Source organism: Lithohypha guttulata, assembly GCF_036872675.1.
Source record: "Lithohypha guttulata strain CCFEE 5908 chromosome Unknown scaffold_1, whole genome shotgun sequence".
Lineage (NCBI taxonomy): Eukaryota > Fungi > Ascomycota > Eurotiomycetes > Chaetothyriales > Trichomeriaceae > Lithohypha > Lithohypha guttulata.
In genome coordinates, this window is record NW_027042750.1 from 955,978 (window position 1) to 970,323 (window position 14,346).

Sequence of the window (14,346 nt, forward strand, 5' to 3'; positions counted from 1 at the left end):
TATTATACTTAATGATATCCTGATGGTCGATACTGTCAACTCTATGGGGTGCGAGGGAGGGACACAAGAAAATTCAAGCTTCAGCGGACTTGTCTTATCATTTTGTCGAGCTTCTGCAAGGATCGACTCAGGCATGAAGGGTTGAGCTCGAACATGTTTAGGCGAGAGCAAACCCAGTTAACACCTTAACGAGCACAAGCATGTGAATACTTGCAGCAGCAGTACAGGAGGCGTGGTGCATTTAGAAGTTGAGCAACATGTTTGCTCGTTGTTTGAATATGAATTTCTCCGCTTTTCTGTATATACTCGAAGAATCTTCTCTATGCTAATGTACTATGATCACGTAATGTCCGCACATTGGTTAAAAGTGTACGCAGCGTGAGAAAGGTGATCTCTTTGGTATCTTTTTAGCTCGATCTGAGGAGAATAATGCACCAATGCGAATAGTTGGAAGCTAGCCCGAAGCAACCTAATTTGGTGAACATGCATGAGGTGTCACGAGAACAGATAGCGGCCAAAGCTTAACGCTATATTTCGTACTCGAGTAAGGATTTCACCGCAGAGCAAACTCGATGGAGCAGCAGTCGCCCAAGCTAATTAGCAAAATAGATGTCTCTGAGCTGTATGATTTGCGGCACGATACGAGGAGATGTGTCCATTTCATAAGCTAGCTGCCCATTTGACGCTTCCAAAAACACACTGTAATGATCAATACTACGAAACAAAGGCCAATCATAGTTCCGTAGTCCCATCTCTGGTATCGGTCAATTTCGCAGTGCCGCCTGTGTCCGCAATGCTACAAATGCCATACAATTGGAACCTTCGCTACCGTAGACTGACTCACTGCTCTAATACAATCCATACGAGTTGGTCATGCATAGCGCTTGAGAACATGTCAACTTCGAGCTCCCACGCTAACGTGGTATTGTAGGCGTATCTTAGCACGTCTTACTGCACAAAGACTATTCTTACTGGTTCTATTGATCCACTTTGATACTATCGCGTGTCTCGACCATTTTCATTCACCTTTGCTCTCCACCGTAGCCTATCTAAACCCATATTGGTCCTTTCCCCAATGGGTGATTTCCTGTTAACATCATGCTCGTCTCTTTTGCGTCTTGTGGTCGCTCCTTCCCGTGTTTCTGGTTTTCTTACTAAGTATCGCATTAACTATCACATTCGTTTGCGCCAGCGCTTGCAAGCCGGCTAGGATTAAACACGTCTCTACTCAACTTGGGTTCCTATTCCGCTATTGTATCATAGTAATAACCGACACATCTCACCTGCGCATCCTCTCTGCCTCCGAAGTTGGTCATCCAGCCTCCTTCCAGATGGCTACAATATATACAGGACATCCGAATCATAATAATCGCTCACCTATCCTGAATCATCATGAGGTATGTTGTTCCTTCTGTCTCGCATCTCGTGTATACCTTCCCATCGCCCACCACCCATGAAGAATCTTTCATGCACCTCTCCACATATCTGGGGTCTACTCTGCACCGTCTATCGTCGTTGTTTCATCGAGATGCGCACCAAACAGGTCATTCGACTACCACACTGCACTCGTCTTTTGCCAATTCCATTACTCGGGACGCTGTCGCAGTGACATTGTGTTTATGATAGCAAGCCCACGCTGGTTTTGAATTAGCAAGAGTGTCCCGTTAAAGCTTACGTTCGCGATCGCATGGGCTTCGCATCGTATTGGCGCGGTTTAATGCCACGAAATCACTGAAACCACAACTGACATCATCGTCCTAGCAGCGACCTTCGCCTTGGGTTTCACGTGAGCAACCCCAGGCTCTCTATATGCCACCAGGCCAGCCTGTTCACTCTATCATGGACCCTGAGAATGAGGACAGTGATGTCTCTTCTTCGGAAGCTGACCTTCGTGGATTCGAGAGACCTGTTGGTCTTCCACCGGCACCATCTAAGCAAGCACTTGAGAACCAGCAAACACTATCCGATCGACTTAGCGAGCTCGAGTCCATCGAGAACCGCAATATCCAGAGGCATGATCTCTTGAAAGAAAAGAGAGCACGTATGGATGGCAGAATTGCTAGTCACCGCGCCGCGCAAGACGCCAAGATTAGAGCAATCATGGATGCTCGTGCTCGACGAGACACGTTAATCATGCAGCGTCGCAATAGAGAGGACATCTCTTTTCAACGTTTCTACGAAGAGCTAGAGGATGAAGAAACAGTGAGTAGCATATTGTCCATATTTTGTACCCTGCTTACTCTCACAAGCGCTTGCGCCACCGTCTCAAAAGAATGAAGAGAGGACTACCTATAGATGATGGCGTCGCAGGTGGCAGACGTGTATCAGGTAGCTCTGTGTCTATGTCGCCCAGCTCGGCACCATATTCGACTGTTCCGCCACCAGCTAAAAGACATCAAACTTCCCATCCAAGCCAGTCCGAAACACCACCTACAAGGCCGCAAGAACATATACAGTACCCACCCCACCCAGCAGAACGACCTCCATATGGTTACTATCAGAGTCCAATAACGCACCATGCACCACTACCTCAGCATCCTTACCAACCCGGTCCCTTCTATCAGCAACCAGGACCTGCCCAAAGCCCACCTGTGACGAATCAACCGCGGCCAACAGGGATGAATGCACCTCCCTATGGGCCAAATGTCCCCCACGAGCCTTCTCATATGTCTACGCCTGCTCCAGTCCCGAACAGTACACCACAATCCGGACCTCAACGACAATTCGCTTCTCACTATGATACACGCCCTCCACCTCCAGCACCAAACTCTTCTGGATTTGCTGCAGTAAATCAGCCGCCCCCTCATAGTGGCTTCGCAGCCGTAAATTCTCGACCACCAGCAACAGCCTCGCCAGATTTAGAAGCGTCTGCTAGCAAGGATAGTGTGCAGAAAATTCACACAAAACCTATTGAAAACACACCAGCAAGGGCGAGCACGGGCGAAGATAAGAGTCCACCTGGTAACGGGTCTAGCAACAAGCGTACACCTTCTACAACGCACCCATATCAAATGTCGGAAGCATTTGCCAATCGACATCATCATTGCGAAAGGATTGATTCCCTCAACCGCGGTATCTGGACCTGGTATGGGCCAGGAGGTAAAGATCACCCTACAGAACCATCCACAGAAATGTATTTGAGGTGCAATCACGATGGCTGCAGACGTATCGATTGGCGAACAGTACACGGTTTGCAATGCCACATTGTAAAAAACCACGAACAACCCAAAGGAACAATTGGGAGTCTAGAGAAAGCTCTTGCCGCTTATGGTGTCCCGGTAAAGGAAGTAGAAGAGGCAGAAGAGAGAGATGGACTCGGCACGGGCGGCACAATGGCTGATCCGAAGAATAACAAGATCAGATCGAGGCGTTTACTGGCTGAGAGACGTGATATGACTCCAGCTGAGACCCCAATCACGGTGAAACAGCAACCACCACAACGTTCAATCAGTCCTAGCTCGATCCTACCATCACACAAAATCGAAGCTGGCAAGCAGTATCAGGTACCGCATGACCATAAGGACTCTAGGGCCGAGAGCACACCCACGCCTATGGAGCCACAGGTCCAATTTCGCCCTTCGACAGGCTTTGCAGCAGTGAACACAGGCTGGCGTCCTGTAAATGCGGGTGCACACAAACGTCAACATTCGAATGATCTGGAGATGCGCGATGGCCCTCACAGCCAGTCCATACCCCAGACGCAGATCAAGGAGAAGGAGCAGGAAAAAGAAGATCGAGGCCAGATATCTAGACCATTCTGGCAGGCTTGGCCAGTAGGGCCAGCAGGCACTCCTTCCCCGACAAGGTCAAATATTCCTGCTTACACTACACCGGGCTGGCCAGGTTTTCAACCAACATATAACCATCAGCCACAGCAGCTCACGTCGTCCCAACCCCAACCATCTCTGGTAAATCCTGCGCCTGTTGTTCCACAATCTTCAAGCTCCAACATCTCTGAGTCAAAGCTGGTTACTGAACAGTCGCGTGACACTGTCACGTCTGCCAGTCGATCGTCTGAGGCGCCTCGTCATGATCGAGAGCCGCACAAAAGTCAAGTAGAGGCTTCAACTGGGTTTAGAGAGGTGACGCCAAAAAGAGAGATAACTGACGAGAACCACAACGAGGTCGAGCCTGCGAAAGACGCAGTACCAGTGACTGGCCCCCATAGAGTGATGCCAGACACTGACATGTCGAGCGTCGGCACAGACGTGCAAACCAACCAAGAGCACGAAATGCGACCAGAAGCGCCGAGGCATATGGATGGCGTTCACAAGAATGAAGCAGCTCCACCACCTTATGCAAAGCTTGAACAACCAAGTAAGGGCATCGATGCCGCACATGCCGCACCTGCCGAAGAACAACGTGCGCCAAATTCAACAGCTCAAGCACCAGCAGAAATTCCAGCCGAGAAAGTGCAAGACCGGGACGCCGTTATGGGTGATGTCAAGGCGGTTGTCGAAGAGGATACCAAGCCCGCTGTAAAGCGGTCTCCTCAAGTCAGCAGCAGACGCATCGCATCGAGGAGGGAAAGTCGACGGACGAGCATAGCCACAGCTGCTTCGAGCAAAGCAGGGACTGAGAAAAGCAAGGAAGATGACCTTGATATGCCTGTATCTAGCAGGATCAGTGCTGATGAAGACGGTGATACAATAGTAGTCAGCAAAGCTGATGTGAAAGAGAAGAAAGAGGATAAGGTGAAGGACGAAGACAAGTTGTCAACGCCGTCGAGACGATTGCCTAACGGACGTTTCACTCGTAATAAGCGGTAGGACCCTTGTCTTTGTACAGGAGAGCTTACAGCGCATGCGCAGACATCATGCCTGCCTAGTGCTAATTTGTACAGTATTAGGATGTCTATCTACGTATTAATTTAATGTGTGTCACCTTGTAGATTCATTGCCGAGAGCAATAGCACAAGGTTTCACTTTCATCTTTCACTTAGCAAGATCTGCTGGTGCAATCTATTGGCTTCTGGAGTGACTTAATGGTATTTGTCTAGAAAGTGGCCGCGTAAGAGGACAGAACATTCACGAATAGTGGCCAGAACTCTTCCCTTTATAGATTTGCAGATCGTGCCTTCCACTTGGCATTTACGAAGGTCATCACGCTACCATTCAATATTCATCTCTGCTTTGCTGGTCCCCATGATACATTGAGAGCGCGACGAATGTCTCGCTGGGCTGTATTTACCTTCCTCGAACATGTCGGAGTTGTTGATAGAAAAGTTTGCCAGTCTAGGGTTGTCAAATGGTGACGCAACCACATCACTTCTTCCACGAAAGAAGACTTCAGAAGAGATCAAAAAAGAGCTCGAGGATGAATTTCTCACACCGCCCAAGAGCTTCAGTGCTGAATGGCTGAACAAATTGCAACAGCGGTGGGATTACCAAACTGACTATACTGAATTGTGCCAAATAGCACCTACTCAGACTCGCACAGTTACGAGGTTCATCAGAGAGGGTCTCGAGGGCAAGGTTACTGGTTACAAGGAAGTCACAGTGCCGGCAAGCAGTGCTACCGCTAAGAACTCAACCTCGATCCTGAGAAAGCCCGCAAGTCGTGCTGATTTTGTTCGTGGGGCTGCTGGATTCTTTCCGTTTGCTCCTGGTGGCCTTGATGGCGTCGATGCTATTCAGGCGTACGAAGACCAAGCAAGAATAGATGAAGCTGATAGATCTGCTGGGAAGAAGAGTGGATTGGATCGTATCATTAACTTTGGTATTGAGGATGGCTTGCTGTCGATTCCACCTGGCTTCACTCGTGGCATGACCTTCAAAGAGAAGACTAAAGATGCTGAAGATGCAGCTACTGATGTTGAGAAAGTGCTGAATGCCGAAGACGATCTGAAGACTCAACCTACAGCCAATGGTCACACAAATGGTGTAGCAGATACGTCCGATGTGACCAGTTCCGAACAGGATGAAGAGGACGAGGATACTGATCTGGACGACCTATTACCTGTTGAATTTGCTGCTCTACAGCCAAGAAGTGAACTTGCAGCGTCTTCTTCGACACGACGCGGAACAGAGTGGGCACATGTTGTCGATGTCAACAAGGATATTCCTAACTTCAAGGAGCTGGTACCCGACATGGCTCGGACCTGGCCTTTCGAACTCGACATCTTTCAGAAAGAAGCTGTATACCATCTCGAGAATGGAGACTCTGTCTTTGTGGCAGCCCACACGTCAGCCGGAAAGACTGTTGTGGCGGAATATGCTATCGCTCTAGCAGCAAAGCACATGACAAAGGCTATCTACACTTCCCCAATCAAAGCTCTAAGCAATCAGAAATTCAGAGATTTCAAGACTGTATTCGACGATGTCGGCATTCTGACCGGCGATGTACAGATCAACTCCGAAGCTAGCTGCTTAATCATGACGACCGAAATCTTGCGAAGTATGCTCTATCGTGGTGCTGACCTGATCCGAGATGTCGAGTTTGTCATCTTTGATGAAGTCCATTATGTGAATGATTTAGAAAGAGGTGTTGTCTGGGAGGAGGTAATTATCATGCTTCCAGAGCATGTCACTCTCATTCTGCTGTCGGCTACTGTACCGAACACATATGAGTTTGCGTCGTGGGTAGGAAGGACGAAGAAGAAGAATATCTATGTCATATCTACGCCGAAACGTCCTGTGCCGCTCGAGCATTACTTGTGGGCTGGAAAGGATATGCACAAGATCGTTGATTCAGAGAAGCGGTTTGTGGAAAAGGGCTGGAAGGCAGCCAACGACATCCTATCAGGTCTTGACAAAGTTAAGGAGCAACAGCAGAAGGCAGGCGAGACAACATCTTCGACACGCGGTGGTCCTCCTCAACGTGGCGCCCGAGGTCAGCAGCCTCGAGGGGGTCAACAGCGAGGAGGCGCAAACCAGCAAAGAGGTGGCCGTGGTGGAGCACCTGCAAATCGTGGCCAAGGTAACATTGCACGAACCGGTCGTGGTGGAGGTAGAACAACGGCAGCACAAGACCGAACGATTTGGGTCAATATTGTCAACCACCTCAAGAAGCAAAACCTATTACCCTGCTGTATCTTCGTTTTCTCGAAGAAGAGATGTGAGGAGAATGCGGAGTCCTTGTCGAATCAGGACTTCTGCACTGCGGCTGAGAAGAGCTCAATCCATATGACCATCGAAAAATCGATAGCGAGACTCAAGCCGGAAGATCGTGTTCTTCCACAAATTCGCCGGATCAGAGAAATGCTTGAGCGAGGTGTCGCTGTACATCATGGTGGGTTGCTGCCAATTGTGAAGGAGATTGTGGAGATACTGTTCGCCAAATCACTCGTCAAAGTCTTGTTCGCGACGGAGACCTTTGCAATGGGTCTGAACTTGCCGACCAGAACTGTTGTGTTTTCAGGTTACCGCAAGCATGATGGACGAGAGTTTAGAAACCTGCTGCCAGGTGAGTATACGCAAATGGCTGGTCGTGCGGGCCGACGTGGTCTAGATACAGTCGGAACTGTCATTATCGTGGCGTCTGGCAAGACAGAAGCTCCTCCCGCTGCCGAGCTCCGCCAAATGATGCTTGGTCAGCCGACTAAACTGCGATCACAATTCCGTCTCCACTACAACATGATCTTGAACTTGATGCGTGTAGAGGCACTCAAGATTGAGGAGATGATCAAGCGAAGTTTCAGTGAAAATGCAACGCAGGCACTGCTGCCACAACACGAGAAGCAAGTACAGCTGTCCCAAGCTAGTCTCGACAAGATCAAGCGCGAACCCTGTAAGATATGTGATGTCGACCTCGAAGCTTGCCATGATGCAGCGATGCGCTATCAAGTTATCAATAAAGAGCTCCACATGTTCTTAGTGCAGACACCAATCGGTCGAAGGACCATGATGATGAGAAGATTAATCGTCTTCAAGAAAGATGGAAAACGAACAGTAGGTGTGCTTGTCGAGGACGGCTATCGAACCAGTGGTTTCAAAGTTCTTGCTATCGAGCACGTTGACGCAAAACGAAATGATACCGATATGTTGCCCTGTCTCCCACGTTTCCGTGGCTTTTTTGAGAAAATTCCGCGATCGGCCAATCAACTCAAGACATCAGTCGTTAATGTCGCACTAGATGATCTTGAGATGATTACGCAGACTATGGTCAAGGTTAGAGGACCCCCGTGGTATATCAAAATTCCAAAAGGTACCCGTTACTTACTTTTTCAGGTTGGTACATCCATACTAAAATCCGTCACAGAATCCCGAAAATGGGTCGAAAACGATTTCATCGAGAACTACTCCGACTGGCAGACTGCTGTATATGATGAACAAGACTGGAGCAAGGTGCAAGAACTAAGAGTTCGAGAGTTGCTGAACGAGCGGGCTCAGGTCGAAGCAGCTTGCCAGGGTGTTCAATGCCTATCTTGCCCTGATTTTTTGAAACACGTGAGTGCATTTGCTGGTCTCTGATCGGTGTGTAAGCTAATGATTTCCAGTATGCTATGCAGCACGATGAATGGCTGATCAAAGAGAATATCCAATCCTTGAAGTTGCTGATGTCTGACCAGAATCTCGCGCTGCTGCCAGATTACAACCAGAGAGTCGAAGTGCTCAGAGACCTAGGCTTCGTCGATGAAGAGTCGCGAGTATCGCTCAAGGGCAAAGTAGCCTGCGAGATTCACTCTTCTGATGAACTTGTCTTGTCGGAATGTATCTTTGAAAACATCTTCGCTGACTACGAACCAGAAGACATCGTGGCTTTGTAAGTTCACTCTCATGCTTCTATCCAACCACTAACCTTCATCTATCAGGCTCTCCGCCTTCGTCTTCCAAGAGAAAACCGACGACCTACCCTCTCCACCCGAACACCTCATCTCCGCCATCGCATCAATCAACAAAATCATCGACCGCGTAGCTGAAGTCCAAGTCCAACACCAAGTCCTTCTCGGCAGCAACGACCTGACAAACACCTCCCACGCCGAACAAATTGCCAGCTCAACCAATCCTCCCTTAACCTCCGGTCCACCAAACCAAGGCGGCGCCAGCACCAGCACCAACACCGCCAAGCTTATCACAGCCATGCACCAACACCCACGCTTCGCACTCGTTGAAGTAGTGTACAATTGGGCGTTGGGGATGAGTTTCAACCGCATCACGGATCTGACGGATGTGATGGAGGGGACGATAGTGAGAGTTGTGACGAGGTTGGATGAGACGTGTAGGGAGGTGATGAGTGCGGCGAGGTTGATCGGGGATCCGACGTTGTATCAGAAGATGGAAAAGGCGAGGGAGATGATAAGGAGGGATGTGGTGTTTTGTGCGAGTTTGTATATGTAGTGTTTGGGTGTGGTGTGGTGGAACACTACCAACCACGATGCAATTGAGGAGTGAAATGTGCCGATCTGGCGCTGCTCATGTTGAGCTTGTTATGTTCTAGACGAGGAAGACCTAGACTTGGTCTCCAAGACGCACTGCGGACGCCTAAGCCACGCCTATCAGCGAGCCACGGGATCTTCTCTGACGGGGGCATTGGACGATACGCGTGTTAAGTATATTGCGCTCTACCATCTTCTACAATCGAGAATGAGCTGATTGAACTGCTTGTTCAACCTAGGCATGCTCATCCACATCTATAATTTCAAACTTCACCAACAAACAACACTTCGTCTCATGACCCTTCAGATCCAACATCCTGATGAACACCCACCCTTGTTGAACATACAACAGCCTCACTGCACTAACCACAAAGATCGGGTTCCGCGCAAAGCTATCGTCACTCTTGATCAGAAGGCGGAGGAATGTTAGGTCATTATCTGGATACTCCCACTCCAACACCTCGTCCCAGAGAGGGTCTGACGGTAACGGGCTTTCTTCTTTGCGGAACAGGTTGAGTTTATGCTGCTTGTATGGCGAGGTCTTCTTCTTCGTCTCTGGCTCGGTCGGGTGGACGAGTGTGCATGTCAAGTAGGGTTTGAGGTCGTCGACGTTGCGTGTTCCTGGGATAGGTATGCCTGAGGCGCCTGCAACGTGCAGACGAAGTTTCTTGCGACGATAGTCGACGGCTAATGTTCCTCCTTGACGAAGAGACTTTGGTTTGAGGACGTAGCCATCTGTGCCACTGAATAGAGCTTCGTTTAGTTGCATACTAGCTCCGAATGTCTGCCAGTTGAGTGCGCAGACTTGAGCGCCAATGCCCCAGTATATGACTGGGTGAAGGTTGTCAGAACTGATACGAGTACCTTTTGGATAGACTCGCATCAGGTGTTCAGCATTGTGATCCACGATCTTGGAGTTGTGAGCAGGCATATGAGCTGCCAGGCCAGTCTCAGAGACATTGATCAGAGGGTGATGAGGGGAATTTTGAAGGATGCCAACTTCGAACCAGGCATTGTTGGGAGGCTTCACAGATTGTGCGTAGACTCCAAGTTCCGCAAGCTCCGGCACAACGACTGTGGCAGGAGCTGTCTGCTTCTTCTCTTTATAGTCCTTTCGAGCTCGCTTTTGCTCTTCGTCCTCGTCGCTGGAACTGTCGGAATCATCGTCGTCATCCTCTGGTCCACCGGGAAAATGATACTCGACGATGACGGCAATCTTATTCTCAAGTTCCGCCAAAGTAATGTGGCCTCCAGTGCCTTGCTGTTCCTCTGTACCTTTGTCCCGAACTGCCTTGCTCAACAGTCTATGGCCGAACACCTCCTTCATTATATCAGCAAGTCGTTTCTGTCCATGAGCACCACAGTGGTTCTCTAAGGATAGTAAAATCGGAGCTGCTCTGTAGCCTGGTACATCTTCCTGTTGTAGGGTCTCCTCGTCGACAACGTCTCGGATAGTTTCACATACTGAACGAAAAGGAATATTGGACGTTCTGGACATGTTAACTTTGAAGGCCGTCCCTGATCACAACACCGCTTCGACAGAGTCCAACCGGAAATCTGCAGCTAGGAGTACTCACAGTGTATACTGCAGGAGTCAGTACGAGATACATGTGGTCAGGATACTTTGGTCAACTTACACCGTGGGTTACCTTGGGTTCATCTTCGTCGCTGCCATCCCAAGCATCAATTTCCACACATCGCGCACCTGCTCTCAAAGTAGCCTTGTATGAATCAGCAGTGGAGCTGCCATACAATTGATGGGCCGACAAGTATGTGTTATGACTCGAGCTAACAAAGTAATCAGGCAAAGGATATGATCGGTCTGTAAGCTTAGGAGGTACTTGGACGTGTGGTCTGTCAAGCAGTGACCGCAACGGATCACTCAATTCATCTGGGTTTTCAAATCCAGCCTGAGCTTCGGTAAGGACATTCTCGCGTACCAGGAACGATCTCAGAGCCTGGCCGACACGGAGCTGGTGTGTAAGTTGAGTTTCGCGTGCGGTATGGCCACCTCCAGCCATGGAGCTAAGATCAGTGGACTCGCCGACATCGTCATCGTCAGCAGGATCTTTTGAGCTTCCAAAAGGACTCAATTTAGCAAGACGAGATGCTAGCCCAGCCATTGTTCATGTGTCAGCGGAAGCTTGATTTTATAGAACCCAGCGCCTAGTCAGTGATGCTGATGCTTTCTAAAGACTCGTTCCAGCAGTCTCGCTATACTGTTCTGCTGCTTGATGTGTGGCCTCTATGAGTAGATAGGCGAAAGAGTTCCCGACATAAGAAGTGTAGCTGAAGGACAACGCGCGGCAGGAACGCCTTGGCAATTACTTCTATTCCGTGGTTCGTGGGTAAGGAAGGCGCACTACATTACCAGACTCAAGGTGCCTATCACTGCATCGAGCTTGTGACAGGAACGGCATATCGTCACATCCAGATCAATATCGAGTGGAGCTTCACTAAAACCTCGATCTATCGGTCTGTTCGCTAAGGATAGTGCTGATGAATTGAGCACTCAAAACACTACTTAAAGCAGGTACTCTTGCTCAGACGGCTATCACAGATCTATCCAGGCCAAGGTCTGCGGTGCCTGTGAGTCGATGGTCGAGAGACAGACTTGCTAATGCCACCTGCGACACCTGAAGCTCGACTACGTGCCTACTCATTCTCGAGGAACAGCTATAACATAAATCTATAAACGATAATTACAGGGTAACGTGGATTCACCTAAACTGGCAGTCCACGAAGGCGACGAGCTCTCATGTCTGATACACCTACACTTATATTTATTCCTGGCTCCTGGCATAAACCTATTTGCTACGACAAGATCATCAGAATTCTTCAAGAAGAGCACAACATCAAATGTCTCTCTGTTACCCTGAGATCCACGACTGGGGACCCCAGCGCAACCTTCAAGGATGACATTGACGTTGCTCGCAAGGTGATAACGTCCGAGCTGACTCAGGGCCGCAATGCAGTAGTCGTTGCTCACTCCTATGGTGGCATGGTTGGTAACAGCGCTGTGAGAGGCTTGACACAGCCAAAGTTTCGGAGCAGCAATTCGAAAAGCCAGACACGTTCTGAACCTGAATCGCTGAGCTCGAAACCCGGCTACGTGGTCGCGCTGATCTTGATTGCTTCTGGCTTCACGATAACAGGCCTCGCCTTCATGGACCCTCTCTTCGGCACGCCACCACCCTCCTGGCGTGTAGACAAAGAGACTGGCTTTGCCGAAATAGTTGATGATCCTCGTGAGCTCTTCTACCACGACGTGCCGGACGAAGAAGCAGAGTACTGGGTCAGCCAATTAACAACACAGAGCCTCAAAGCTCTCTTCGAAGGTGGCGAGCACGCATACGCGGGATGGCAAGACGTGCCAACGTGGTATGTTGGAACAATCGAGGATAAAGGACTGCCAGTGGTATTGCAGCGGGTGCAGGTAGGGATGGCGCGAGGACAAGGTGGCCGCGTCTACCATAGAGAGCTGAGAACTAGTCACTCGCCATTTCTGAGCAAGCCGAAAGAAGTTGTGGAGATCGTGCTAGACGCTGTTAATACGGTAAGTGCGAAACCATCTTCGTTGGAGGAAGAGAGGAATGCAGACGCAGCCGAAATACCACACGCATACGATATTCCAATGGTCAGATTTGACGCTCCGAGTACTTGGCTCAAGTTCGGGATGCCATTCCTGATCGGTCGTATCTTAGGATGGGTTTTCTCGGGTTTCCTTGGGTTGAAGAGAATGCTAGGTGGGAGGTAAGTTCAAAGTCAGAATCAACAGTACGATACTGCCAAGCTGTAGATCCATTCTTACTATTCCGCGCTTCTATAGATGGGCTTTCATTACTCGTTGAAGCATTACCAGTACCAATCACGCACTGTTGTACCAGGGCAGCTGCTCTACCTCAGGAGCTAGGTCGTTCTTTCCCATGAACTTTGCATCGTGACTGTCGTTCTCGTAGAAGTCAGAGACAAAGGTTCTTCCGGAACAATATTCCAACGATACTGCTGACTCAATAGCCAACATTAAATCACTACTTCAAATTTCCCTCATTCCTTACAACTACACTATCGAAACGAATGAAACGATGCCAGCCGACGAGTACTCCTCCACTCCTAGCACAGGCAAACTCAAGCTCAAAGGCATCTCGGACGGCCGCATAGACAAGAAGAAAAAGAAGAAATTAAAACCGAAAGCTGACACAGACACCACAACCATTACCACCACCATAGCCGACTCAGCCAAAGCTGCCTATGAAGAACCCTTCGTTGACCGCTCTATCGTCCTCAAACATCTCGCAGACGAAGACACCTCAATAACCAAAGACTCCCATCCCGAGACTAGCCTTAACGATGGCCAGAAACTCGAAACCGGCGCAGGCGAGAAGGACGAAGACGTAAAAAGACATTTACAAACCGAGGCAGAGCGACGATTCGAGGAGCAGAGGAGGAAGAGGTTGGAAGAGAGATTAAAGAGGGAAGGGGTAAAGACGCATAAGCAGAGGGTGGAGGAGTTGAATCGGTATTTGAGTTCGTTGAGTGAGCATCATGATATGCCGAAAATTGGGCCTGGATAAGTGAGGAAAGGAGAAAGATGCTGAGAATCGTTGTGAGGAAATTTATGTTTAAGGACAATATTGGCATGTTATAAGTAGGGTTCGAGCGAGTAAGTAAGTGACAGGTGCGAGTGCTAGTGTTAGTGAAGGAAAACAGAAGTGTCGGAAAAACTCAGTCTCTTAGGAGCTCTGCATAAGATTCGTGTGCACAGGTTGGCCTTATAGCTTGAACAATACTGCTATGGACATCGTTGGAGCGGACGGAACACGATGTGCTAAGTGGGAGGATACGAACAAGAAAAAGTCCTACTATAAGGACAGCCTTCGGTAGCTTGACAGCGTCAGCATCGACTCGCCTCACAGGTTACGTGAGGGTCTTCGAAACTAGACTGACAGACAGAAACTTGTGTCCTCGGTAGGAGGTCATGCTGGCCCAGGAAGGCAGCTTGTCGAGAATAGGTAGAAAGCACGGCATCG

General features: G+C 49.2%; 4 protein-coding genes across 4 annotated transcripts; 3 read left to right on the top strand and 1 right to left on the bottom strand.

Annotated features, from left to right (window-relative positions):
- Positions 1–1,839: 1,839 nt before the first annotated feature.
- LTR64_000350 (uncharacterized protein) lies at positions 1,840–4,769 on the top strand (the record flags this gene model as incomplete). The annotated part of the gene is made up of 2 exons (XM_064894735.1): positions 1,840–2,202; positions 2,418–4,769. 2 exons carry the CDS (start codon positions 1,840–1,842, stop codon positions 4,767–4,769), a joined length of 2,715 nt encoding a protein of 904 aa, XP_064757422.1.
- Positions 4,770–5,201: 432 nt separating this feature from the next.
- On the top strand, positions 5,202–9,278 carry SKI2 (Antiviral helicase ski2; the record flags this gene model as incomplete). Its single annotated transcript, XM_064894736.1, has 4 exons — positions 5,202–8,145; positions 8,200–8,387; positions 8,438–8,703; positions 8,753–9,278. 4 exons carry the CDS (start codon positions 5,202–5,204, stop codon positions 9,276–9,278), a joined length of 3,924 nt encoding a protein of 1,307 aa, XP_064757423.1.
- A 273-nt stretch (positions 9,279–9,551) lies between these two features.
- On the bottom strand, positions 9,552–11,439 carry LTR64_000352 (uncharacterized protein; the record flags this gene model as incomplete). Its single annotated transcript, XM_064894737.1, has 3 exons — positions 9,552–10,806; positions 10,894–10,901; positions 10,954–11,439. 3 exons carry the CDS (start codon positions 11,437–11,439, stop codon positions 9,552–9,554), a joined length of 1,749 nt encoding a protein of 582 aa, XP_064757424.1.
- Positions 11,440–12,074: 635 nt separating this feature from the next.
- LTR64_000353 (uncharacterized protein) lies at positions 12,075–13,890 on the top strand (the record flags this gene model as incomplete). Its single annotated transcript, XM_064894738.1, has 2 exons — positions 12,075–12,872; positions 13,276–13,890. 2 exons carry the CDS (start codon positions 12,075–12,077, stop codon positions 13,888–13,890), a joined length of 1,413 nt encoding a protein of 470 aa, XP_064757425.1.
- Between the last annotated feature and the right edge of the window lie 456 nt (positions 13,891–14,346).